The sequence below is a fragment of the Choloepus didactylus genome, chromosome 7, assembly GCF_015220235.1.
Source record: "Choloepus didactylus isolate mChoDid1 chromosome 7, mChoDid1.pri, whole genome shotgun sequence".
Lineage (NCBI taxonomy): Eukaryota > Metazoa > Chordata > Mammalia > Pilosa > Megalonychidae > Choloepus > Choloepus didactylus.
In genome coordinates, this window is record NC_051313.1 from 127,475,108 (window position 1) to 127,500,055 (window position 24,948).

Genomic DNA, 24,948 nt, shown 5'->3' on the forward strand with positions numbered 1-24,948 from the left:
TTGTCACACCTTTTTTAGGTTCTAAAGAATTGGGGTAGCTGGTGGTGGATACCTGAAACTATTAAACTACAACCCAGAACCCATGAATCTCGAAGACAGTTGTATAAAAATGTAGCTTATGAGGGGTGACAGTGGGATTGGGAATGCCATAAGGACCAAACTCCACTTTGTCTAGTTTATGGATGGATGTGTAGAAAAGTAGGGGAAGCAAACAAACAGACAAAGGTACATAGTGTTCTTTTTTACTTCAATTGCTCTTTTTCACTCTAATTATTATTCTTGTTATTTTTGTGTGTGTGCTAATGAAGGTGTCAGGGATTGATTTTGGTGATGAATGTACAACTATGTAATGGTACTGTAAACAATCGAAAATACAATTTGTTTTGTATGACTGCGTGGTATGTGAATATATCTCAATAAAATGATGATTAAAAAAAAAAAAAAAAAAAAAAAAGAGATACTCTATAACACAGTGAGCCCAATGTAAACAATAGACTATAGTTAATAGTATAAGTATATGAATGTTCTTTCATGAATTATAATAAATGTATAACAAAATTCAAGGTGTTAATAATAGGGTGAGATATAAGAAAAAAATACACCTAATGTAAACTACAGACAATTGGTAATAGAACTATTTTAATAATCTTTCATCAATTGTAATAAAGGTAACTACTGTTTTTAAAAAAAAAAGTACAATGACAAAAAAGTGCTGTTGTCAATTGTAACAAATGTTCAACACCAATGCAAGGTGTTGGTGGTGTGGTGGTGTATGGGAATCCTTTATTTTATGTATAATTGTTCTGTAAACCCATAACTTCTCCAATAAAAAGTATTAGAGAGATGAAGTGTCTAAAAATAAAAAACCAAGAATTAATAGTAAAAAAAAAAAAAAAAGAAAGAAATGTTGTCACATTTGCTGGGAATAAACACGAGATGCAAGGTGATGGTTAGACAGCCACATACAGAACAGTCTGTGGCAGGTTGCTCTGTAGCCTACTCCTAATAAATATTTGCTTCATAAATGTCTGGAGGTGTGGCAGAAGCTAGTGTGAAACTTGTTTTTATTAAATATAATTCTAGACCATCTTAAACTTCTTTGGTGACTACCATTGCCTCACAACCAGAACCTAAGGATTAGTTCCCAGACTGGGCTGTGGAATTGTCTTGTCTGGAATGTGGAAGGAGGCACATATACAAAATCTTTGACTTTGGAGTCCAGAGGAGAAATGGAGGTGTCTGGCTATTAACTCTGCGGGATAATGAAAAGTGAAGTGATTACATGGCTGATAATCACTTTCTAGGCCGTGCGTTTTGAAAAGCCAAGCAAAAGCATTAAATCTGGGAATCAGCAATATTATTAATAGAAATAAATTATTTAAAATGTGTGCAGTTAGAGAATTTCAACATTTTGGACTATGACCTCTAGTAAAAAATATACATTTTACATTGTGATACAATACCAACGTATGTGTTTGTTATAAACATATATGTGTTTCAGAATCAAAAGTTTCACAAAACTGTCCATATTCTAAGTGGGATGAGCTCTGATCTATTCTGCTATGTTCTAGTAGTTCAATAGAACAATGCTATTCATGGTACACTAAATTTATTTCATAAGAGAGTAGTGACCTGTAGTTGAAAACTCCTAAGGTGATGAGAACAGCCAGAGTACCCTTCACTGCACACACACACACACACACACACACACACAGGACCACAGTGATTGGATCAAATGGTGAAAATTTTCCTGGGCTGAGTCAATATAAATCTTTTCTGGGATTTTCAGACCTTGGGTTTGAACACAGCTGCTCCTCCTTCCTTTTTATGGATATAAAGAGTGAGTCTCTAGAACTGCCTGCAAACATGTCTACTGCCTCTTGGAGAAGATTAAGAGAAGGTAGGTGAAGGGCAAGAGTCCAGCTGAAATGAGTTTGGAGGGGGTGGTTTTATGTGTTTTATTGTTTTTCTGTTTTTTGTGTGTGGGGGGGGGGGGAGGGAGTTACGATTGGCATTTATATCATTCATTCTAGTCCTTGTGGTCTCCAGAACTGTGCTTGTTCCAGCCACTTGTCCTCTTCTGTGACTTACCTCAGTCATCACCTGTCCTTCCTCCCCTCCCCCCCTTCTCTCTCTCTTTTCCCAAAACATTTCAGTTGGAATTTTGTCACTTATAAGCACAGGTGTCTACAAATGGAAGCCACAACTAATCAAGCACAACAAAAACTTCACCTTGCAGTGCAATGGCCAATAAAAGGGTTGGACCCCTGCGCTTGACCCTTCCACTTTTGTAGGAACAATGGAGATCAGAGATCTTGCTCCTTGTCCTGAATTATCATTGTAAAAAAGATGACAGAGTGCAAGAGGAAGGACCTGGAGAGGACTGAGCTGAATTAAAAGTTTTAATGTAAATATCAGAACCTGAAAGAAGCATAGTTGAGCTGGAAGCAAACTCCTCATCTTCATGAAGGTAGCAGAGGGCAAACAGCAACAACCACCACCACCAAAAAAACAAACAAACAAAAAAAAACAAAACCCAGAAAAACAGCAATAACAAAGGAAAATGCGAAATATGAGAGAAATTATTTTGCTTTTTTTCTCCAAGTTAAGATTTGAAATCTACCCATACTTTAAATGATTGACATGGTCTTTTGGGGCTAAGGAAAAAAATGTATCAGATAAAGACAAGAAGTCCCCAGATTTGAAATGTCAGCACATCCCACTCTCACCCTATTCTTCCAAGACAGGCTCCTGGGATCAGGAAGTTCATTAACCCAAACTTAAGTAATAATTCACATTTAAGTTGTGGAAATTTATTGTTTTATTTGGCAATTCAACACAATCAAGAAAAATCAATATATGAGTAAAATTCAACATCCACAAAGATAGAATACCAAACTTAGAAAAACTAGCCACTGAAAAAGTAGTGTTAGTACGAATATCTAATAGAAATAAATGAATAACATCAGAAATATTTGATGATATAATGTCCTTAAGGAAAAATAGGCTGTAAAAATGAAAGTTTTCTTAGAAATGACAAATATCCCCAGAATTTCAAAGGACAGAAGGGAAGGAGGGAGGGAGGGAACAAAATCAGTCTCTACGGATTGGGAGAAAATTGACCCAGTTCAAATTCAAAGTAGTCCTGAAGTATAAATGGAAGGAAACTAGACGAGAAAATTTGGGGAAAATGAAAGCAGGAAGTTGGTTTCAATAATTGCCAAATAGATGGTATAGTATGGAGGGTAAAAAAATTGGATATAGTAGCCAAACTACCTGGGCTGGATTTCTGACTCCATATCTCAGTAGCAAGTTCTTTCATTTCTCTGTAAAATGGAGATAATAATAGTATTTACTGCAAAGGTTTCCTATGAGAAGTAAACTTGTTATTATATGTAAAGTGCTTAAAACAGTGCCCAGGGTATATTTAGTGTTAAATAAGCCCTGTCAAAAGGACTTCTTCAAAGGGGCAAAAAGTAGAAGCATAAGAATTGGGAAGGACAAGATTACTATCTTTATTTGGAAATAATACGCTAAAAACCCAAAAGAATTCAGTAAGGTGTCCAGACATGAAATTAACATACAAAAAACCAAGTCAGCATCCATATGCAAATGCCATTTAGAAGATACATTGGGAAAGAAGCTTATTGTGCAGAGCAACCACAATAAATAAAATATAGAGAAATAAATTTAACAAGAAATGTGCAAAACCTACATGAGAACAACTTTAAAACAATCCTGTGGGACGTCAATTTGGACTTGAATAAAGGGACACACATTTCATAAGCTTGGATAAGATGACATGCTATCCTGAAGATGAGAACTATAACATAATTTTAAAAGACGGTACTTAGTTAACATAATACAAAGTGTTCACAGAAAAAATAAAGGTTAAGTGGCTCTTAAATATATGCAAAGGGGCCCAACCTAACTTTAAAAAGACAATGCAGATTAAAACTACATTGAGATACCAATGCTCACCTATCTGATTGCCCCGAAATCCAACAGCCCATCCTGTCGACAATGCCGAGAAGCAACAGGTATTCTCATACTTTGCTAGTGGGTGTGAGAAATGGTATAACCCACATGGGTTATATGACTGCTACAAATAATGTAGCAGTGGATAAGCTTGTCCATAAGTGCATTTTTGATTTGTGCACGTGTATCCTTAGGGTAAATTCCTAATAGTGGGATTCTTGTGTCCCAGGTTCTACAGTGTATAGGAAGGGCTTTCATTTATTGATTTTCTATTACATGCAAGATATGGTGAGTGGTGTTGTTTTTGGCCTGATTTATTCCCAGTCCTCTCAATGATCCCCAGATAAGTGAGGCTTAACAAAGTAAAATACACTTGTTCCAAGTCCCAGGGAGTAAGTAAAGGTGTCTGCATATAAACTCAGCACAGTATAATTTATAACCCATGTTGCTTAGAGAATGAGATGCTGTCTTACTTGATAGTTGTGAGATGTTATCAGCATTCAAATCTCAACTAAATTTTGTTTACATGATATCTGGAAGCACACAACACCACCTCAGTTCATAAGCACTCCTAATTTTCTTCCAGGTCTCGTGAAGATTTTATTTGTCACAATTGTTCTTTTTCTTTTTCTATGGCTTCATCCCAAATAGTATACGATTTTGCAGCTTTGGCTGGGCACTCCTGAACTGAAGTAAGGGACACTGGAACTGGAAAGTAGCCCTATCTATGGAAAAAAGCAAGGACTATTTGCATAATGGCAATCAAGCACATTGTTAAATGTGTTATGTAAATTAAGAGACACAGCATTTTGTTCATCTGATAGAAGGAAAATAATGGAGTTGGTATTTTACTATGAGCTTGATGAGGAGATTGACCCCATTTGTCATGGAGTTTGACTTCAACTTGGAGGTAAAAGGATTTGCCAGAACCATGATGAAGTACTTAATCTGACCAAATATAAGGTGGCAGATGGGTTTCTGGTTTAGAGCAGATATAAGGTAGCAGACGGGTTTCTGGTTTAGAGTGTGTGTGAAAAACTGCTCAAGCTCCAGAAAATGGTCCTGCCATTTAGTCAAGACTTTTGTTTCAGGATTCAGATTCATGCAAGGGGTTTGCTTGATGGCTGCCTCTGAATCAGCTGAGTCACTGCTGGACTTTGTGAGGTTTAGGGCTGAGTGAGCCCGTGAGAGGTACTTCCTCTTCCATCTGGACTTGCAGTGACAGGCATCGTATAATCGCAATAGGATTATATGATGAAATCCTCTGAAATATTACCCCAAATCAGAGGCAACATCCTGTGGCTGATTATTAACTTCAGTTGTTTACAGTTCTATGACAACTCTGAGGAAAATTGCTAAAGCAAAAGAGAAGTGTGCACTCTACCCTCTCTAATGATTCTCATGACTGAAATAACACAATTTAAAAATCAACTTCATTCAGAAGGAACACTTGTAAATTAAAAAGCAGACAACAAAAGGTAGGCATTGCAATCTAAGTCAAGGAACTATATCATCTATATTCAAGTGTTTAAAAACTAAGGCATCCTCCCTCCTACTTGGGATCTGACACCCAGGGATGTAAATCTCCCTGGGAATGTGGAATATGAGTCCCAGGGAGGAATCTGGTCCCAGCATCGTGGGCTGGAGAACATCTTCTTGTCTAAAAGGGGGATTGAGATGAATTGAAATAGAGTTTCAGTGGCTGGGAGATTCCAACAGGAGCCAAGAGGTTGCTCTGGTGGGCACTCTTATGCACTATGTAGATAACTCTTTTTAGGTTTTAAGGAATTGGAATAGCTAGTAGTAAATACCTGAAACTATCAAACTACAACCCAGTAGCCTTGCATCTTGAAGACGATTGTATAACAATGTAGCTTACATTGTGACAATGTGATTGTGAAAGCCTTGTGGCTCACACTCCCTTTATCCAGTGTGTGGATGGATGAGTAGAAAAACAGGGATGAAAAAACTAAAGGAAAAATAGGGCAGAAGGAGAAGGATGATTTGGGTGTTCTGTTTTTACTCCTTTTTTTTTATTCTTATTCTCACTTTTTCTGGTATAAGGAAAATGTTCAAAAAATAGATCAGAGTGATGAATGGACAACTATATGATGGTAATGTGAACAAATGATTGTATACTTTGGATGATTGTATGGTGTGTGAATAAATCTTAATAAAAAACAAAGAAACAACAAAAAAAAAACTAAGGCAAAGTTGGATTTTTTTTCCCACAGAGACAACTTTGGTCTATTTCTACCAAGTCAAGGCAAGTGAAATGGAAGAACAAACAACCCATGTGCATTTAAATATGTTACTATTTAATATTATGTTATTTAATATGTTTAATAAATTAAGTGGCAAAACCAAGTCACATTTTCTGAGTTGGGTAATTCAGGTCAGAAACATCTCCTATGACATTCTGAAGTTGTTGATTAATTATCCCAGAGTCCAAAGTCTTTTAAAAATGACTCAGGGAAAAATCTTTTACAAGGGAAGGTGGAATTTATATTCCTTCCCCTTACATAATTGAGTTAGATTATCTATGCTTAAATTCCTAAAAGCAGATGGAGCAAATCATTTTTTTCATCTCTTTTCTCTTATTAAGAATAAAATAAAACTCACTTGAAAGAATTATGAGGGTGACATATAATAAATTGTCAGCAAATAGTGGGTCTGACTCCCCAAGTTATCAGCTCCACTTTCTGAATTCTTGACTTCAGTGCTAGGTCTTTCCAGGCTCCCGTTTCTCAGCCAGTGTCCTAGAGGGTGGTTTATTCTCTCATTATACAGTTCAAATAGATATAAATAGTCAAACTCAAAAGCAAAAGGAGATCTCCTCAGGGCCTTAAATTAAGAAGCAACTTAAGTGATGAGCAGAAGCCAAAGCCAGAGCAGCTCGTGGGAGTGCAGACCCAGGTTTAATTCCCATGGCCAGAGACAGATTCTAATCCTCACACAGGGAAAGAAGTCTGGGCCACAAGCCTGGAGCAAGCAAGGGGCTAGAAATGAAGCACCTGGGGGTGTGGATGCAAACAAAAGCCAACCTAGAGAAACGGAGAGGATCTCCACCATGCCCAGGTGAGTGTTCCAAACTCATGATGCCCATTTTCAAAATGAGTTGCCAGATGGTCTATATGGAGTTATAGCACATATGCAAAATAAGTGATTATACAAAGCACTATTTTATATAGTTTGTGAATATATATACATATGGATTAAAAAATAGAAAAGCATGGAGAAACCACACTAGATTTATGAGTTGTTTCTTTTGGCAAAGAAAGGAAAAAGAGATCAGGGAAAGAAACAGAGTGAAGTTCAAGTTTATCTGTAATGTTCTAGTTCATGTATTTCAAAGAAGAAAAAGTTACACAATAATAAAACAATAAAATTCTGTATTTAATTATAATATTCGCTCTCCTTTTTTTAAACCTCTTCAAAGCAGAACTAAATACATTAAAGAACCCGAAAGCAAAGTAAAAAAAATACATGCGGGTGTCTGAGCTGGAGAATGTTATCTGAGGTTCTGAGGAGAACTTGCATGAGGGGGAAGGTCGAGAAGCTCACATCAGCAGAAATGCAGGCAAAGGGGCAGAGAGAGCTCTGACTGCAAGTTTGGAAGGCATGCAATTCTGAAAACTTCCCCGAAGGCCACTTGGCAAGAAGTCCTCTCGCCCAAATTCTGGTTTGAAGATTCTCATTAATGATTAGCAATCCAAAACATGGGTAGTAAAGAGTACTCAGCTGCCACTGGCAAGGCGGTGAAGGAGAGAGCATGAAGCAGCACAGGGCTCTAAATTGAAGTCCTTCCTCAGACGCTAAGTTGGTAAGTCACTTATCTTCTCTGGGCATCTGCTTTCTCACCTGGGAAATGAGATGTTGGTATCCAAGATCTCTAAGAGTCCTTCCTGTGTAACAACTGGTCAGTTTTATATACTCCCCAAATTCCATGATTAAAAAAACAATGTGAAAGAAAGTACAAAAGTCCCTACCTCCTTAAAAAGGCAGACAGAGGAGAGGGGGAAGTCAGAAGCTGGTGCTTTTATGCCTGATCATCCATAAACTTCGAGACTAGTTAGTGGGAACAATGGCAATTCTGGAAGACATTTCCAAGAAATAGGCACAGTGGTGAGGTGTTTAAAAGCTGAATTTGGGGGATTAAACTGATTTATCAATAAATATCAGCTTTTTCATTTACCAACTGGGTGACCTGGATGAAGAGGGATTGATGTAAAATGCCTGATACAGTAGCTAATTAAAAAACAATAGTTGTAATTATTTCTGTCATACCTACAGCTGGTGGTACACACAAGAAGAGCTGGAGGGTAGTTGTATGGGAATCCTCCAGATAAGAAAGGATAAGTAACTACACTTCCATCTCTTCCATGTAGATGTCACCCCCAGGAAGGTTATATTGGGCTTTTCTCCTGGACAGGTCTGCAGCAACAGGGCTATCCCAGCATGCTGAAGGACTCCAGCCTTTCAAATCCAGCTAATTGCTTTAATTCCCCACTCAGGTCGATCAGTGTCCAGGGCTTTGGCATAGGACAAGGCTGGGGCTAATTCTGGCCCAAACTGGCAAAGAACCAAAATCACCATTGCAACCCCACTGTGGGCATCCAAGAGACTTAACCTCAAAAGCCTAGATAACAGTAAAATGTAGTAAAATAATTATGAAATAATGCATTTTGAATATTTATATAAATACATATTAATATAATTTATTTCATTATAAATTTAAATAATTTAATTTTTAATAATGACTGTTTTCAACTACCAGCTTGCAAAATTCCTAAAATTTTAACAATCAGCTTTTGCAGTCTTACGTGAGCTGGCTCCAGCACACCACTGCTTTACTCGTACTATCCTGGGGGAGCCATATTAGGGCTTTCTCTTTTGTTTCCCTATCTGAATTCAGACTCTGCCATGCCTGCATCTATTTATATAATTTCTCTTTCTGATATAGCTTAAGACTCCTGGGGATGTCTGCTTGGTTGTCTTATTTCTCTTTTTAACCTGTTTCTATAAAAAGCCAACCACTCTCCCCATACTTATAAAATTATTGAATTTCCTGGATAAGGCAACTCTCAGGTATCATGTAGCACTTTGAGCAGAGTCTAAGGAAGGCAAAACTAGAAACATGTTCCAACATCAATAGTTTCAGGGACTCTGGGTCTTAAGCCTCCATTCTTGCCTGCTGAAATGGTATATATGCAAACATGTGGGCCTTATTTCTGAACTCAGACCTGGTTGTTAAGGGATGTCATTTTTTATCTTATTGTTTTTCCTCTATTCTCCCTGCCAGATAATATATATAGTTTAACATTTCCACTCCGTGGTCAGTTGATAGTAAATTCACAGTACCAACCAACACCTATTACTTAAACAAAAGGACTTTTATATGTTTAACCAAACAGATCCTGTTTTAAATGGAAATATTGTTCACTGAAAGTGATCATGGGTCCAAATTATAGGAGCCTACAAATTATAGGAGAGTCTATCTGAGCATCTCTTCCTCTTGGCCAGCCATTGAGGATCTGGCACCTGGTCTTTTCATTAAGTAGCGGAGAACAAGAATGCAGGGGCTGATGGGCTGTGAAGAGGCCGTAAATCTGGGCAACACCCACTGCTGCTTGGCTAGGGTCAATTTAGGAACGGTTTCAGAATGGAAATCTGACATTCAGAATGTTCTAGTGCAAGCAGGTAGTAAAGTCTCACAGCCATAGAGTCACATTAATTGGCATCATAAAGGAGCATGGGAGGAGAACCTAAGATGGCAGCTAGGTGAGACAGGGCAAAAAAAACACCTCCATGAAAAATACTAGATAAAAACCAGAAAGTGACCCAGAACACCAGTTCCAGAGTAGCACCAGCCACACAAGGTCTGCTAAATCTACAGGGACCATGCATTTGGTAAAACCAGGAGTGTGCATTCTGAAATGAGTGAGTGAGTTGGCTGAAAGTCCCTTGGCCACGCTGTGGTATGGGGAAGTGGTGGGTTGGCATTTGGAGATGGACTAGTTCTTTGGGGAAAAAAAAAAAAAAAAGCCCAGGAGCAGCTGCAGATATGACAGGGAGAGCCCTGCAGTGAAGCAAGGTGGGAGCAGACTGGGCTGACACCTCAGTGCCTGGCATGGAGGATACCCCTTCCCACACCCGCTGCTGACTGTCTCACGGGAGCAAAGGGGAACCAAAGGGAGAAAGGACCACACAACTTGCAGCCATCTCCCCAGCGGGCGGGGGATGCTCCTGCCCGGGGCCAGACCCATAGCCCAAAGTCACGCCAGGAAGCCCAGTGTGATGGGGAGTCTTTCCTGCAGCACCACAAACAAGCCAATGTTGGCCGTGGACAGTGGCCTTTAATACGCCCATGGCTGATTGTCCCAGAGCTGGGAGGGCAGTGCTGTGCAGAAGAGGGAAGTTAATGCACCCCATTCAACCTTGAAGCAGGCTGGGAATGCCCCTGCATGGCCCGGCATCCCAGGGCTTCCCTGGCAGGCCGGTGCACACTAGTGACGTGGCACAGCCCTCCCTCAGCAGAGGTCCTGGAAGAGCACAGCAGGAAAGGGGGATCTACTTGGAAATCCCTGGGAACCTATGCCAATACCAAGGACTTGTGGGTCAGTGGCAGAGAATGGCCTTAAATCTCCAGGAACACCTGGGAGGTTTAATTATTAAAGCTGCACTTCCTCCCTAACCACTCATACACATGCCCTTCATTCAGGATGTACAGCACCGACAACACACCCAAATTAAGTGCACCAATTGGACCCCACAAGAGTCAGATCCTCACACACCACAAAGACAAAGTTGGACTTGAGGGGAATAGGTGACTCACGGACACCATCTGCTGGTTACATAGAGAAAGTGTATGCCACCAAGCTGCAGTTCTGACATATTAGAGATCAAGTAAAGCAAATGCCAATAGGCCAAAAACAACAGAAAATCTTAAAGCATATGATAAAACCAGACGATATGGAGAACCCAAACCCAAACACCCAAATCAAAATATCAGAAGACACACAGTACTTGGTGCAATTAATCAAAGAACTACAGGCAGGCAACGAGCTCATGGCACAGGATATAAAGGACATGAAGAAGAGCATGGCACAGGATATAAAAGGCATAAAGAAGACCCTAGAAGAGCATAAAGAAGAAATTGCAAGAGTGAATAAAAAAATAGAAGATCTTATGGAAATTAAAGAAACTGTTGGCCAAATTAAAAAGACTCTGGATACTCATAATACAAAATTAGAGGAAGGTGAACAACAACTCAGCATCCTCAACAACCACAGAACAGAAAATGAAAGAACAAAAGAAAGAATGGGGAAAAAATTGAAAAAATCAAAATGGATTTCAGGGATATGATAGATAAAATAAAACATCCCAATTTAAGACTCATTGGTGTCCCAGAAGGGGAAGAGAAGGGTAAAGGTCTAGAAAGAGTATTCAAAGAAATTGTTGGGGAAAACTTCCCAAACCTTCCACACAATATAGATACACAAAGCATAAATGCCCAGCTAACTCCAAATAGAATAAATCCAAATAAACCCACTCGGAGACATATTCTGATCAGACTGACAAATACTGAAGAGAAGGAGCAAGTTCTGAAAGCAGCAAGAGAAAAGCAATTCACCACATACAAAGGAAGCAACATAAGACTAAGTAGTGACTACTCAGCGGCCACCATGGAGGTGAGAAGGCAGTGGCATGACATATTTAAAATTCTGAGAGAGAAAAATTTCCAACCAAGAATACTTTATCCAGCAAAACTCTCCTTCAAATTTGAGGGAGAACTTAAATTTTTCATAGAGAAACAAATGCTGAGAGATTTTGCTAATGAAAGACCTGCCCTACTAAAGATACTAAAGGAAGCCCTACCGACAAAGAAACAAAGAAAGGAGAGAGAGATACAGAAAATTTTAACAGACATATATAGAATATTACATCCCAGGTCACTGGGACACACATTCTTCTCTAGTGATCACAGATCTTTCTCCAGAATGAGCCATATGCTGGTACATAAAAACAAGCCTCAATAAATTTAAAAAAAAATGAATTTGTTCAAAGCACATTCTCTGACCACAATGGAATACAAATAGAAATCAATAACCATCAGAGACTTGGAGAATTCACAAACACCTGGAGGATAAAAATGAGGGGGAGATAAAAACATTTCCGGATAATCAAAAGCTGAGGGACTTCATCACCAGTAATCAGTCCTATAAGAAATGCTAAAGGGAGTTGAGCAGGCTGAAAGGAAGGGACACTAAACAATTGACTGAAACTACATGAAGAAATAAAGATTTCCAGTAAAGACCACATGGTAAATATAAATACCAATACTACTTTATTTTTTATTTATAATGCCACTATTTACTTCCTACAGGATCTAAAATACATAAACTGCAATGATAAATCAGTGGTTTTGGACTCAATGTAAAATATGTAATTTTTGACAAGAACTACATAAAGGTGGGGGAATGATGGAGTATAGGAACATAGTTTATGTGTCCTATTGAAGTTAAGTTGGTATCAAAGAAAAACAAGATTGTTACAGATTTAAGATGTTAAATTTAAGCCCCACGGTAAACACAAAGAAATTATCAGAGAATATGACCATACAGATGAAAAGTAGAGTAGGGGTTCTGAGAAGTGGGGAAAGGGGCAATGGGGAGTTAAGAAATGAAAGTAGGATTTCTGTTTGGGGTGAAGGGAAACTTCTAGAAATGGATGGTGGGAAGGTGATAGCATTGCAACATTCTAAATGTGATTAATCCCACTAATGGAATGCTATGGAGGGGGTGGAACGGGAAGATTTAGGCTATATATATGTTTCCACAATTGAAAAAAAAAAAAAGACAGTCTAAATAGATGACAATTAAATGCCAAGGATGATCCTGGATGGGATCTGAGGATGGAGGAGAGGAGGCTCAAAGCGCAGCTAAGAAGATGCCAAATCTTCTTATGGGACACACACACACACACAAAAGGAAATATAGAATGTAAGCTTTGTATCAATGTTGAATTTCTTGAACTTCTTAGCTGCGCTTAATGAGATTGCATAAAAGAATGTTCTTGTCCATGGGAAAAGTATATGTGAATTATATTGTTTGTTCAAAGATATGTGCAGCTTGCTCTCATATGTTCAGAGGACAGAGCAATAGATAATGGATGATAGATAGGGAAGGAGGGAGGGAGGGAGAGAGGGAGGGAAAGAAAGAAATGGTGGTGTGACAGGATGTTAAAGGTGGTGGATCTGGGTATCGGGGGAGGGGGGTTGGGGTATGATGGAGTTCTATGTATGGGGTTTGTACTGTTTTTGCAACTCTTCCTTTAAGATTGACTTTATTTCAAAATAAAATTTATTAAATTAAAAAAAAAGAGCATGAGAAAATAACTATCACCCAAGGGTGAAACAACATATTCCTGTTCAATAGTGCCAGGTTTCACAAAACATTGCATGGTGGACCTATCTTTTGTCCTTTGCTAAAGTACTTATTGAACAGCCTTTAGGGCTTACAATTAAGATAATTTACATGGGCACAAAAGGCTATTTTTAAATGCTCTGCCCACACCATGGAATTAGGATGCCATATGCCAAGATTTTCACGCAAATGCATTCTACTTGTTTGGAATAAGCCAAGCCCACCTCCAAAGCCCACACACATCCATTTGCACTACATTCCCCAGCTGAAAAGGCTGCCAGCTATACCTCACCTGGTCTCCAGGGATCCTGTGTGTTCCCCAACTCGTCAAAGTACAAATTATTTCTGTGTTCCAGATAAGAAACTTACCAAAATAGAAAAAGAAAAGCAAAAATTCAAAAATAAAGAATCAGAAGAACAAGAAAACATCTCATTCCTGATTTTGATATAATGGCAGACTACCCACTGATAAACATGGTTGGACAGCTAATAAGACATCCTACCCAGATTTTGTCTTTATTTCTGCCACACTTCATTGAGAGACCAGTTCCTCAGACTCTGAGCCTAGTGGATTTTTTTCTTCTTTAGCACAATTATGAGGCCTAGGATTTCCTCACTCACTGCCTGACCCATTTGCTCTCCTTCTCTTCATGAATAAACACCCAAGTTTTCCTTTAGCCCTTGGCTTTCCAGAGTGTTTTCTGCAATTCCTTCTCTCATGGTAAGGCTGCTTTGTTGCAAGGTACTTTCTTTGTTAGTGCTGAGAGTGCATGGGTCATAAAAATTTTTCTATTCTTACAAGTGTGCCAACTGGATGTCCCTTAAGTTCTATATTTTTGCATGAGGGCATATTGGTTCAATTGAGTGAGGAATATTGAGTTCTCGTCAGTTACTTCCACAGGAAATGAGTATTTTATTCAAGCCACATTAATTTAGGTGAGACATTTAAAATTACTAGAGGTTTGAAAACTGTGTATGAGATTGTAAAATCATTTACACATCTCTGTGTTTTAAAAGAGATGTTATTGAGTTGGCTGAATGAAATGTTACTCATACAATTGACCTGTACGTGGATATTCATAGCAGCTTTATTTGTATTAGCAGAAAACTGCAAAGAAAACATTTGTTTATCAACATTTGAATGGATAAAAAAATTGTGGTATATCCATGCAATGGAATATTACTCATCAACAAAAAGGATGAACCATTGATATGCACAAAAACATGGATGAATCTCAAAATAATTATGTTGAGTGAAATATACCAGGAAAAAAAGGAGTACATACAGTATGATTCATTTCTGTAAAACTTCTAGAAAATGCAACTAAGTCTATATCACAGAACATAGATCATTGGTTGCCTTGAGGAAGGGGTGGCTAGGAGGCAGAGCAGGCAGGGATTAGAAACGAACATGAGGAAACTTTATTTGGGTAATATATATGTTCACTATGTCAATCGTATCGATGGTCTCACACATTTATACATCCTTCGAAACTTATAGAATTGTATACTTTAAACATGTGTGGCTTATTGTATGCCAGTTATATCCCAATAAAGCTGTTCAGGAAAAAAAAAAGTCTGGTCAGGGCTAGAAATAGAGAGGAGACATCCCAAAAGGCATGCTGTGAAGCTGACCCCAAACCAAGTAGGAAAACTTTAACATGAATAGAAAATATTAGTCACATTTAAATAGAACCATTTTAAAATCATTATTCCATAGTGACTCTAAAAGGGAGTCATTAATGTAAAAAGTCTTAAGATAATAACTGTAACACACAAAAAAGGATGACATTGTCAGGGATATTTTAAAAATAAATTTTAATATGAAGAGAATAGATATATGTGCTCTGGTGTCTTTTGTGTTGCTTTTTTTTTAAAAGTACATATGTCTATTTATAAAGTTTGTTTATATATAAGAATGAATGGATTTGAGCTCTGGGAGTAGGGCAAGCAGTTGAGGAAAAGTTGGAACCAAGAACAGAAAGGACTGATCAGTTTCGGTAAATACACATTGTCATGGGAAGCTATAGTGCTAGCCACGTGCGGCCAGAGAGGGGCTAACTATATGTCCTAATGGGCAAAGTTTGCTGCACTGAATCAAGCCTCATCCCTTGGCAGAAAACACCTCCGAATAATGAAACTTTTAATTATACAGAGATGCTAAGAAATCATACCTAAGTTTGCAACAATGGTATCAGATCAGGTCTGGTTAAGTGCAAGCATTCAAATGCTTAAGACAACTTTTATTTATTAAGCCAGCACATTTGGTTTATTAGTGGCATAAGTAGCTATTTGTTTTGAAATTTTTTCTTTACTACATTTGTAAATAGAATATAGTACAAATATTGGACTTATCCTTATACACACATTACACATAAAATCACCTTGGGCATCAAAGAACCTAGTATTGTAAAGTAGTAACAATTTTTTTTTAAGTTTTCTTACCTACGGAGAGGCCATGATCTCCCTGTTAGCTATTTCCAGAACTCTGTGGCTGAGAATAACATGGGATTGAAAGTGCATCATTTCATTACGCACATTTGAACTCTGATTATTAGTGACACGTGTGGTCACCCACTTCCACGGGGCACTAGGACCCAGGTTCTCAGGTGCAGGCAGAGGAGTCCAGAAGAGGGCACCTCTGAGGTGACTCATACACATGGTAGCTAGAGTGATGAGGACAACAAACCATTTTATGCAGCTACCACCTGGCACTGTGCTAGGCATGCGCAACCTCATTAATCCTTAAAGGAACTCCTTGAAGAAGGTATTGTTGTTGTTATGAACAACAGATGGGGAAACTGAAGCACCAAAATTTGTTCCTTGTGTCACTTGGCACAGCAATAAATCACAAGCTTGGATTTGAGCTGGGGGATACCTAGCTCCAAAGCCAGCATTCTTAAACTGGCTCACAGTGAACACTCTAGATCCTACGTGATGAACAGCTCCAAATCTCGGTGGCAGTGCACCTGTCATATTGAGACAGGAGGGGTAACAAGCCTACCTGCGTCCCATGCAGATGGAATGGCCCAGCTTTTTTTACCCCATGCCCCCTGTGTCAATGTTTAAAGGAATCTCTCTTGGCTGACACCTGTGGATCACTTATCTTCCTGGTAGGTGAAAACAGGTCATCAGGAGAGAAGAAACTTGATGGCCACCACGACAGAGTTGAGTTCCACAGCAGGGAAGAATAATTACTCCCAGGACTTGCAGGTGGATGAGAGGCTCATTCCTAGGAAAGGTGAGCTTCACCTCGGCTGCTTGGTTTTAGGATTTTTAAGGTCAATTCTTTACATGCAATATATTACTAAAAAAAAAAAAAGAATTTAGATCTTCGAAGTTGCTTAGTTCTTTTTAAAAATCAAGTTGGCATTAACGTAAATTTTGGAAACAGCTGAAGAAACTAATCCCACTATTCTAAAAAATAGTTTTATTTTTGACTGTTGCATGGTCATCTTTATCCATGTGCATTTACATTCCTGATAATTACTACCAAATTGTCTACAAGGAGTGTTGTGTATTCTGCTTGTTATTGCATGTAATATTATAAATGTAATTGCATTGTAAAATTATGTCAAGTAAGAGAAATTGATTACAGAAGCCATGAAAAATCAAGAAATGAAAAAAAAAATTCCATAATTCACCAGCTTAATTCGATCACTGTAATTTGGTTTTATTGCTTTCCTTTCATTTTCCTATGCATATTTTACATAGTTCTGTATTATTATTATTTTGAAGTTTTTAAACTTGGCCACATATACTTTTCTATATTGCTTCATAATACAACCATTATTCTTCAAGGATACCCATGATTATTCCAACATATCCCTTAGAAAAAGTATTGTTTACCTGAATAATCCCCTTACAGTGGGACATTTATTTAAGTTGTGGGGTTTGGTTTTGCTACTTGGCTATTATAAATAATATTAAGATTAATGAGCATTGTTTACCAATAACGCTTTCCACATTTGGAATTATTTCCTTAGAGTTTATTCCCAAGATGTTAAATTTTTGAGGCAAAGGGGTGTAAATATTTTATTGTAACAGGCCACAAAAGAGACCTCAGTTTTTAATCTGAACAAAGGCGGAGCCACATGGAAGATTTTGAGCAGGGGGGCGCGGGATCTGATTTATAGTGTGGATGATAACACTCCAGTTGCTGAGAAGGGTAGAATAGATTGGAAGTAGGGAGTCAAGTTAAAGGTTATTGAAAAGATCCATGCAAGAGGTGCTGGTGGCCATAACCATGTGGAAGCAGCCCCAAACCAAGTAATAGCAGTGGCCTGGTGAGAAGTATGTGGATTCTGAATACATTTTTAATGTAAAAACAACAAAATTTTCCAAATAGGTTGGATACAGGGTGTTTTAGTTTGCTAAGCTGTTCAAAGCAGATACCATAAAATGAGTTGGCTTTTAACAATGGGAATTCATTAGTTTACAAGCTTAGAGTTTTGAGGCCATGAAAATGTCCAAATCAAGGAATCATCAAGACGATGTTTTCTTCCTGAAGACTGGCTGCTGGAGATCCTGGACTCCTCCTGTCCCATGGCAAGGCATGTCTCTGCCTTCTCTTCTTCCAATTTCATTGCCTTCAGCTTCTTGCTTCCATGGTGTGCGCTCTCTCTCTCTCTCTCTCTCTCTCCCTCTCTCTCTCTCTTCATACTGTTTTTAAAGGACTCCAGTAAGAAGATTAAGATCCACCCTGATCCATGCCTTAAGTGAAGTAACCTCATCAAAAGGTCCTACTTATAATAGGTTTACACTCAAAGGAATGGATTAACTTTAAGAACATGATTTTCTGGGGGTATACACAGTACCTACCACCATACAGGGCATAAAAGAAAGAAATCAAGAAAATTCCAAAGTGTTTGGAAAAATTGGATTTCCATCAACTGAGTTGAGGAAGACTCAGAGTAGAGATCTATCAGGTAATCAGTTGATTTTTAGTGGCACAAAAAATAATGAAGCATCTTCAAATCAATAGTGGCTTTGATTTGAAAATATGCAGTACTACCATTTTACATCTTGACTTTATTTTTATTTAAAATACGAGATTTTGCTGCAACATTATTTTTCTATATATTTTGCCTGTTATCTCAACACCATTTTTTATTTAATCTAGCTTTCCCCCATTAATTGTTACAACATCCTTTTCTCATTCTGGGGATCTTTTGGATGTTTGCTATTTTTCCTTGGATTTTTCTGCTTATTCTTGCTTCAATACAGTGATGTTTTATCATTTTACCCTCATGAAAAATTTTAATGCTTCATAATGCAATTATCTCTCAGTGCCCTTTTTTTCCTTCCAAAAAAATATTGTGTAGTCCGTTAAGACATTCAATTAGTCTTGATTATCATTTGTCAAGTATATTCATTTTCTATGCCTGCAAACAAATTACCAGCAATTTAGTGGCCTAAAACAACACACATTTATTATCTCACAGTTTCTGTGGATCAGGAGTCCAGGCACAACTTAGCTGGGTCTTCTGCTCTGGGTGGGTCTCATAAGGCTTTGATTAAGGGGTTGGATGGGCTGCATTCTCATCTGGAGGCTACAATGGGGATGAATCTGCTTTCACGCTCATTCAGGTTGTTGGAAGCATTCATTTCTTTATAGCTGTATAACCAAGGGCCCTAGCTGTTTGTTAGACTTTGGTTCAGGTCCCAGAAGCTGCCCATAGTTTCTTGCCATGTAGGTTTTCCAACTTGCTACTTACTACACTAAGTCCATAAAGAGAGTGTCTAGCTCTAGTCTGCTAAGATAGAGGCTTATATATCATAATGTAATCATGGATGTGACATCCCATCACCTGCCATATTCTGTTGGCTAGAACATAGGTCCTGCCCACACCTAAAGGGAAAGAATTACACCAGGGTGTGAACACCTAAAAGTGAGTATCATTGGGGGTCACCTTTGGGTCTATCCATTACATCAAGATAAAAAGCAAGCCTCCTGGCTTCTGATTAGATTAGAATTAAATTCATCAATATAACTGTCTGGTTTCAAAAGTCCATGATTTCATGGTGTCAATGCCCTCTTCCAGTGACTGAATACCATGCTTTAAGATATTTATTAATTTATGCATTCTGTTGCACACACATACAAACTCATATATCCAGGAGTGATCATTGAAAATATTTAACAGTCAGCCCGGCACTGGCACCATCCTGTTAGAGTAAACACGGCTGGAACAATTTTTTCAGAGTGGATACAGGACACAAACAACTTTTAAGGGAACACAAAGCAGCCTGCAGGGAACACAACACCTACCATGCACCAGGTTAAGTCCTTGAAATACAATTTTTAGTTAATTTTACAGCAATCTCATTGAGCTTGCTCAATCTCCATTTACTTATTTGTGAGCTATTAGTCTCTTAGTTTGCTAAAACTAGAAATCCCCTTTTGGTATCCTTGGGTCTCTAGGATCCTGAGTCAACTTGGAGAAATTAGAGGTCACAAGAACTCACAAATTCTTTGTGAATTTTTGTTAACGTAGGGAGTCACCATACAGCCCTAAAACAGGAAGGGAAAACTTTACAAAGATATTATATTTGAGCTTCTCACTCTTATTACAATATATTTTCTCCCTTCCTCCAAGTTCCTCCATCCCATTTACTACAAAGTCTTGTGATCTACAAGGACAGGACAGCAAAGCCTTGAAGGGAAGGCTCTTTATTAATTTCAAGGCACTTCCTTCCTTCCTTGAAGCTTTGAGGCCATCTTGGAGTTGCAGGGTGTTGCTCTACTCTGTCATACCATATAACCAAATAAACCCCAAAAATGGAAGTACTTGGGTTGCAGCAGAGATATTCTCATAGAATCGTCTGGGACAAAGGAAAAGCCACCATCTACATGTGTTACAGTGGTTAAGAGCATAGACTCCTGAACTACACTGTTAGATAGCCTCTCTGTTCCTGTGTTACCTCATCTGTAAAAGGGAGATAGTAGTAGTAGCTGCCTCATAGCATTCTTGTGAGTATTAAAAAAATTGATTCTCAGTCATCATGTTACTTGATCTTTCAGGAACATCTGACAGTTGACATTTTAGGACATCTGACACACACCTTCTGACTCCCTCCTTCCCAAAATCCTTTTTCTTTTGGCTTCCAAGACATCATATTCTCTTGGGTTTTTTTTCCTACCCCACTGCCTCTTCCTTTCCTTTTCAGTTTCCTTCGCTGGTTCCTTCCCTATCCAACCCTAAACATTGGAAAGCCTCAGAATCAGTCCTTGGTTCTCTTCTCTCTTCTCCTCCCTTCTCCTCTCCTCTTCTCGCCTCTTCTTTCCTCTTCTCTTTCTCTTCTTTTATCCTCCCCTTCCCACCATTCCATTCTGTTCTCTATTTATTCTGACTTCTTAAGTCTCATAGCATTAAGTATCATCTGTGTGTTGTTAATTCCCAATTTTATGCCTCAGTCCCTACTTCTCTTCTAAACTCTTGAGTTGTACATCCAACAGTATTCACAACACCTTCTCTTGGGTGCCTAAAAGCCATCTCAGTCTTAACATGTCCACTGTCAAGCACTCAACCACCCCACCCCCAACCTTCTCCTCTAGAACTCCTTTCCTCAATAACCAGCAACCCAATTCTTCTAGTTGTTCAGAACAAGAATTTCCCCAACCCTAAAACTGAAACCCTGATGTAATAGCACTCTCACAGGAGGATTAATCTGGGATGTGACCACATCTTAGCTCTTCTACTTCCACCACCCTAGTCCTGATTAGCAACACTTCTCTTATTGCAATAGCTTCCGCATTGCACTTTCCCCTATTGTTTTGTTCTCAATTCAGCATCTAAAGAGATCATTTAAAAATTTGTCTTACTGTATTGAGTTTGATAAAAACTCTCCAGTAGCTCTAGCCTCACTCAAATAAAAGCCAAAGTTCCCACCATGGCCTTTGAAGGATCCAGGCATGATTATCTTTTTGCCCTCATATCTGCTCTTCCACCCTAGGTCAGTCTACTCTGTCACACTCACCTCCTTTTGGCTCTTTGAATACGCCAGGTACTTTCTAGCCAACCTCAGGGATTTTGCACAGGCCGTTAACTCTACTTAGTATGTTCTTTCTCCAGTTAGCGACATGACCAGTTTTGACACGTCATTAGGACTTTGTCCATTCCTGCTTGATTTTCTTCACAACACTTACCATCGTCTCATACATTATATGATTTACTATTTTGTTTTTCATATTTTGTGCTCCCTCTCTTGGCCTGACATTGTGTGGTCAATAAATATTTGTTGAATGGTTGAAGGTAAAAGCTGGACTGGAGGACGTAGCTTAGAAGAATGTTCAATCCAGCTCCCTGATGTTTCCCCTGAATTGGACAGACATCTCTCCAGGCACTGGCTGAGCTAGACAAGCCCAGGGGAGTCTGCCTTCAAGCAGTCTGGGGAAGGAGCTTAGTCACACATGCTCAATTTATTTACCCAAACACCTTCATCTAATAAGCCCCTTCTTTTCCTGTGGGGAAAAAAAAGTGAAGGAGGTGTAGAGAGTTTATTCTGGTTAAAGCCCTTCTGCAAAAATATCTGAGACCTGGTAAATAAGACTTCATACCTCCACTTTTTATTTGCTCTCCAAATTAGACTATTAGCTGCATTCTGTCAGGGTGTTTTCTACTCACTTACTATAATGCTGCAATATTTTAGGAAGTTGAGTAGGCAGCCAGAATTTGGAGTTTTTGAACAGTTTGATATCATACGCAGAGCATCTAATTGATTTTTCTCAAATTTCAGTTTCTGAACAATTCTGCACTTAAATTTCAATCACAAATAACGATACCCCCCACATTTTGTGTTCTTTGGACCGTACAGCCAGAATCCGGGAGAGGGAGAATGAGATTTCTACTTTTAAGCTGCCATCTTTCCTGGAACTGTAAATACAGATTATTTGAATGTTGGGCTCATTTTTCTTTCCAGTATTCCACATTTTTTTTTCGTAATTTGTGGATGCAAATTCATTGATGAGAAAATCTTCTAGGAGTTGAACTTCAAAACTTAAATGAAAGTTTGTCCTCAATGCCTGAAAACATATTAGTAGAATAATGACCTACACCTATAAGCAACTCCTTCAAAGTTTAAATTCTCTGTATGTACTAGGTTGACTGGTGTTCCCCCAAAATTGAACCTCAGAATGTGACCTTATTTGGGAATAGGGTCTTTGCAGATGTAATTACTTAAGTTAAGATGAGGTCACATTGAATTAGGGTGGGTCCTAAATCCAATATTTCTATGTCCTTACTAGAAGTGGGAAATTTGGACACAGAGACAGACACAGTCAGGGAGAAAGCTTTGTGTTCAGGGTGGCAGAGACTGGAGTGATTGTCTACAAACCAAAGAATGCCTGGAGCCTCCAGAAACTGGAAGAGGCAGACAAGAATCCTCAGGAGTATGGCCCTGCCAATATCTTCATTTAGGACTTCCAGCCTCCAGAACTGTGAGGGAATACAGTTCTGTTATTTTAAGCCACCAGCTTGTGTAATTTGTTATGGATGACCTAGGAAACCAATACAATATTGTGCCGCTTTGAGACTGTTATGGACCCCAGAAGAACCATGATCTCTGATCTAATCTTGTTGGGTGGAACCTTTTGATTGTTTCCATGGAGATGTGACTCACCCAACTGTGGGTGAGACCTTTGATTGGGTTATTTCCATGGAGGCATGGATCCTGCCCATTCAGGGTGGGTCTTGATTAGTTCACTGGAGTACTTAAGAGAGCTCAAGAGCCAACATAGGCACCGACGCTTGGAGATGCTGGGAGATGCAGATAGAAGGGCATTTGGAGATACTAATCTAAGAGGTGAAGCCCAGAGTTTGCCCCAGAGAAGCTGAGAGAGGACCCCTAGATGCTTAGAGAGAAGTGCCCTGGGAGAAAGAAGCAAGAACCCACAGCCGAGAGAGAGGAATGAAGACAGAATTCCAGAGACATTTTGGAGAAAGCCATTTTGAAACACAACCCGGGAGCAAAGGACCAGCAGATGCCAGCCGTGTGCTTTCCCAGCTGACAGAGGTGTTCCGGATGCCATCGGCTGTTCTTCAGTGAAGGTATCCTCTTATTGATGACTTGGTATGAACACTTTTATGGCCTTAGAACTATAAACTTGTAAGCTAATAAATCCCCTTTATAAAAGCCAATCCATTTCTGGTATTTTGCATAATGAGAGCTCTAGCAAACCAGAACAGATTTAGGTAAATAATTTAAATATGTATGCATATATGTACATATTTACTTATATATATTTACTATATACACACACAGAGATACACATATACTTACTTATTTGTGAGAAATTTTATCATCTTTAAATTACAATGGCTTGGGATTGAGAGAGACAAAATTACAGGAAGGACAGAATGATTCAGAGCAAGTCAAGATTTAGCAAGCTATGGTATAAAAGGCCCTTTGGGTCAACTCAGTGATTTCCTCTTTTGTATCTTCCTGTCCTAAAGTCAGTAGAATTGCCATTTAGATCGTTAGATGATGGTCTGGGGTACTTTTCTATATCATATTTTCAAAAACAGAGGTTATCTCAATAAGGAAAGTTCTAATGTAATGTCATATATTTCCAGTTCCAAGCTTTTGTTCTGTTCGCTATGGAATGGCCTATATCATAAATCTCTGCAACTTCATACTGATGACACAAAATATCATCATTAACATCACCATGGTAGCCATGGTCAACAGCACAGACCATCAGTCCCAGGTCAACAGCTCCACTGAGGGGCTGCCTCTTGACTCACTTGGTGCCCCAAACAAAGCCCCAGAGAGACTTCCTGCAGCGGTAAGCAATGCAAGAGTCAAGTATGCTCATATTGTTGATGTTTGTTTGTTTCCTTATTTGGATGTTTATTTTTCCAGATTTTATTTCTTTGAAAGTTTCCATCGAGAAAATATTGATTTGAAAGCAAGTGACAAATCTAAAGCAGTTTCTTAAGGTAAGACCTTTGCTATAAATAGCTAACTGCTGAGTTCTCTTTTTCTCTAAGGCACCTGTGTATGATTGGAGCCCTCAAACCCAAGGCATCATCTTTGGTTCTATCAACTATGGCATGGTGCTAACTCTGGCTCCCAGTGGCTACCTGGCTGGAAGAATAGGAACGAAGCGAATAGTTGGGGCTGCTTTGTTCGGATCCTCGTTTCTCAGTCTTTGCACCCCATTGGCAGCTGAACTTGGAGTAGTTTCCCTCATTGTAATTCGAATAGTCCAAGGGATAACCCAGGTACCCAGAAATTTTGTAAATCGGAACTTGATGTAAATTTCTGCTTGGTAGCATGGATCAAAAACTCTAACCATTTTTATTTCAGGGATCAGGATTGGGGGGTCAGTTTGCACTGTGGGAAAAATGGGGCCCTCCACATGAACGAAGCAGACTCTTAAGTATCGCTCTATCAGGTAAAGAAATTTAACCCCACATGGGTACCCTGCAATCCAATATTCTCCCACTGGGTTCTTTGACAATTATTCTATTGCATGATTCACTTTTGCTCAATGCTGAGGAATTACTTATACATTAGGGAGACTGGTCCTTTGTCTGTGTCA

At 38.8% G+C, this 24,948-nt stretch overlaps 1 protein-coding gene across 3 annotated transcripts in view; it reads left to right on the plus strand.

Moving 5' to 3' along the window:
* The first annotated feature begins 7,690 nt into the window (after positions 1 to 7,690).
* Positions 7,691 to 24,948, plus strand: part of SLC17A3 (solute carrier family 17 member 3) — a 31,597-nt gene continuing 14,339 nt past the window's right edge. For 2 of the 3 annotated variants that reach the window (XR_005218085.1, XM_037844532.1), the window contains exons 1-5: positions 7,691 to 7,801; positions 16,521 to 16,644; positions 23,978 to 24,189; positions 24,395 to 24,628; positions 24,714 to 24,801. Coding sequence is in view for 2 of the 3 variants with exons in the window: in XM_037844532.1 (XP_037700460.1) it covers positions 16,554 to 16,644; positions 23,978 to 24,189; positions 24,395 to 24,628; positions 24,714 to 24,801 (625 nt within the window). In the remaining variant the exon portion in view is untranslated. The remainder of the gene's footprint in view (positions 7,802 to 16,520; positions 16,645 to 23,977; positions 24,190 to 24,394; positions 24,629 to 24,713; positions 24,802 to 24,948) is intronic. The other variant, XM_037844533.1, reaches the window with a different exon arrangement.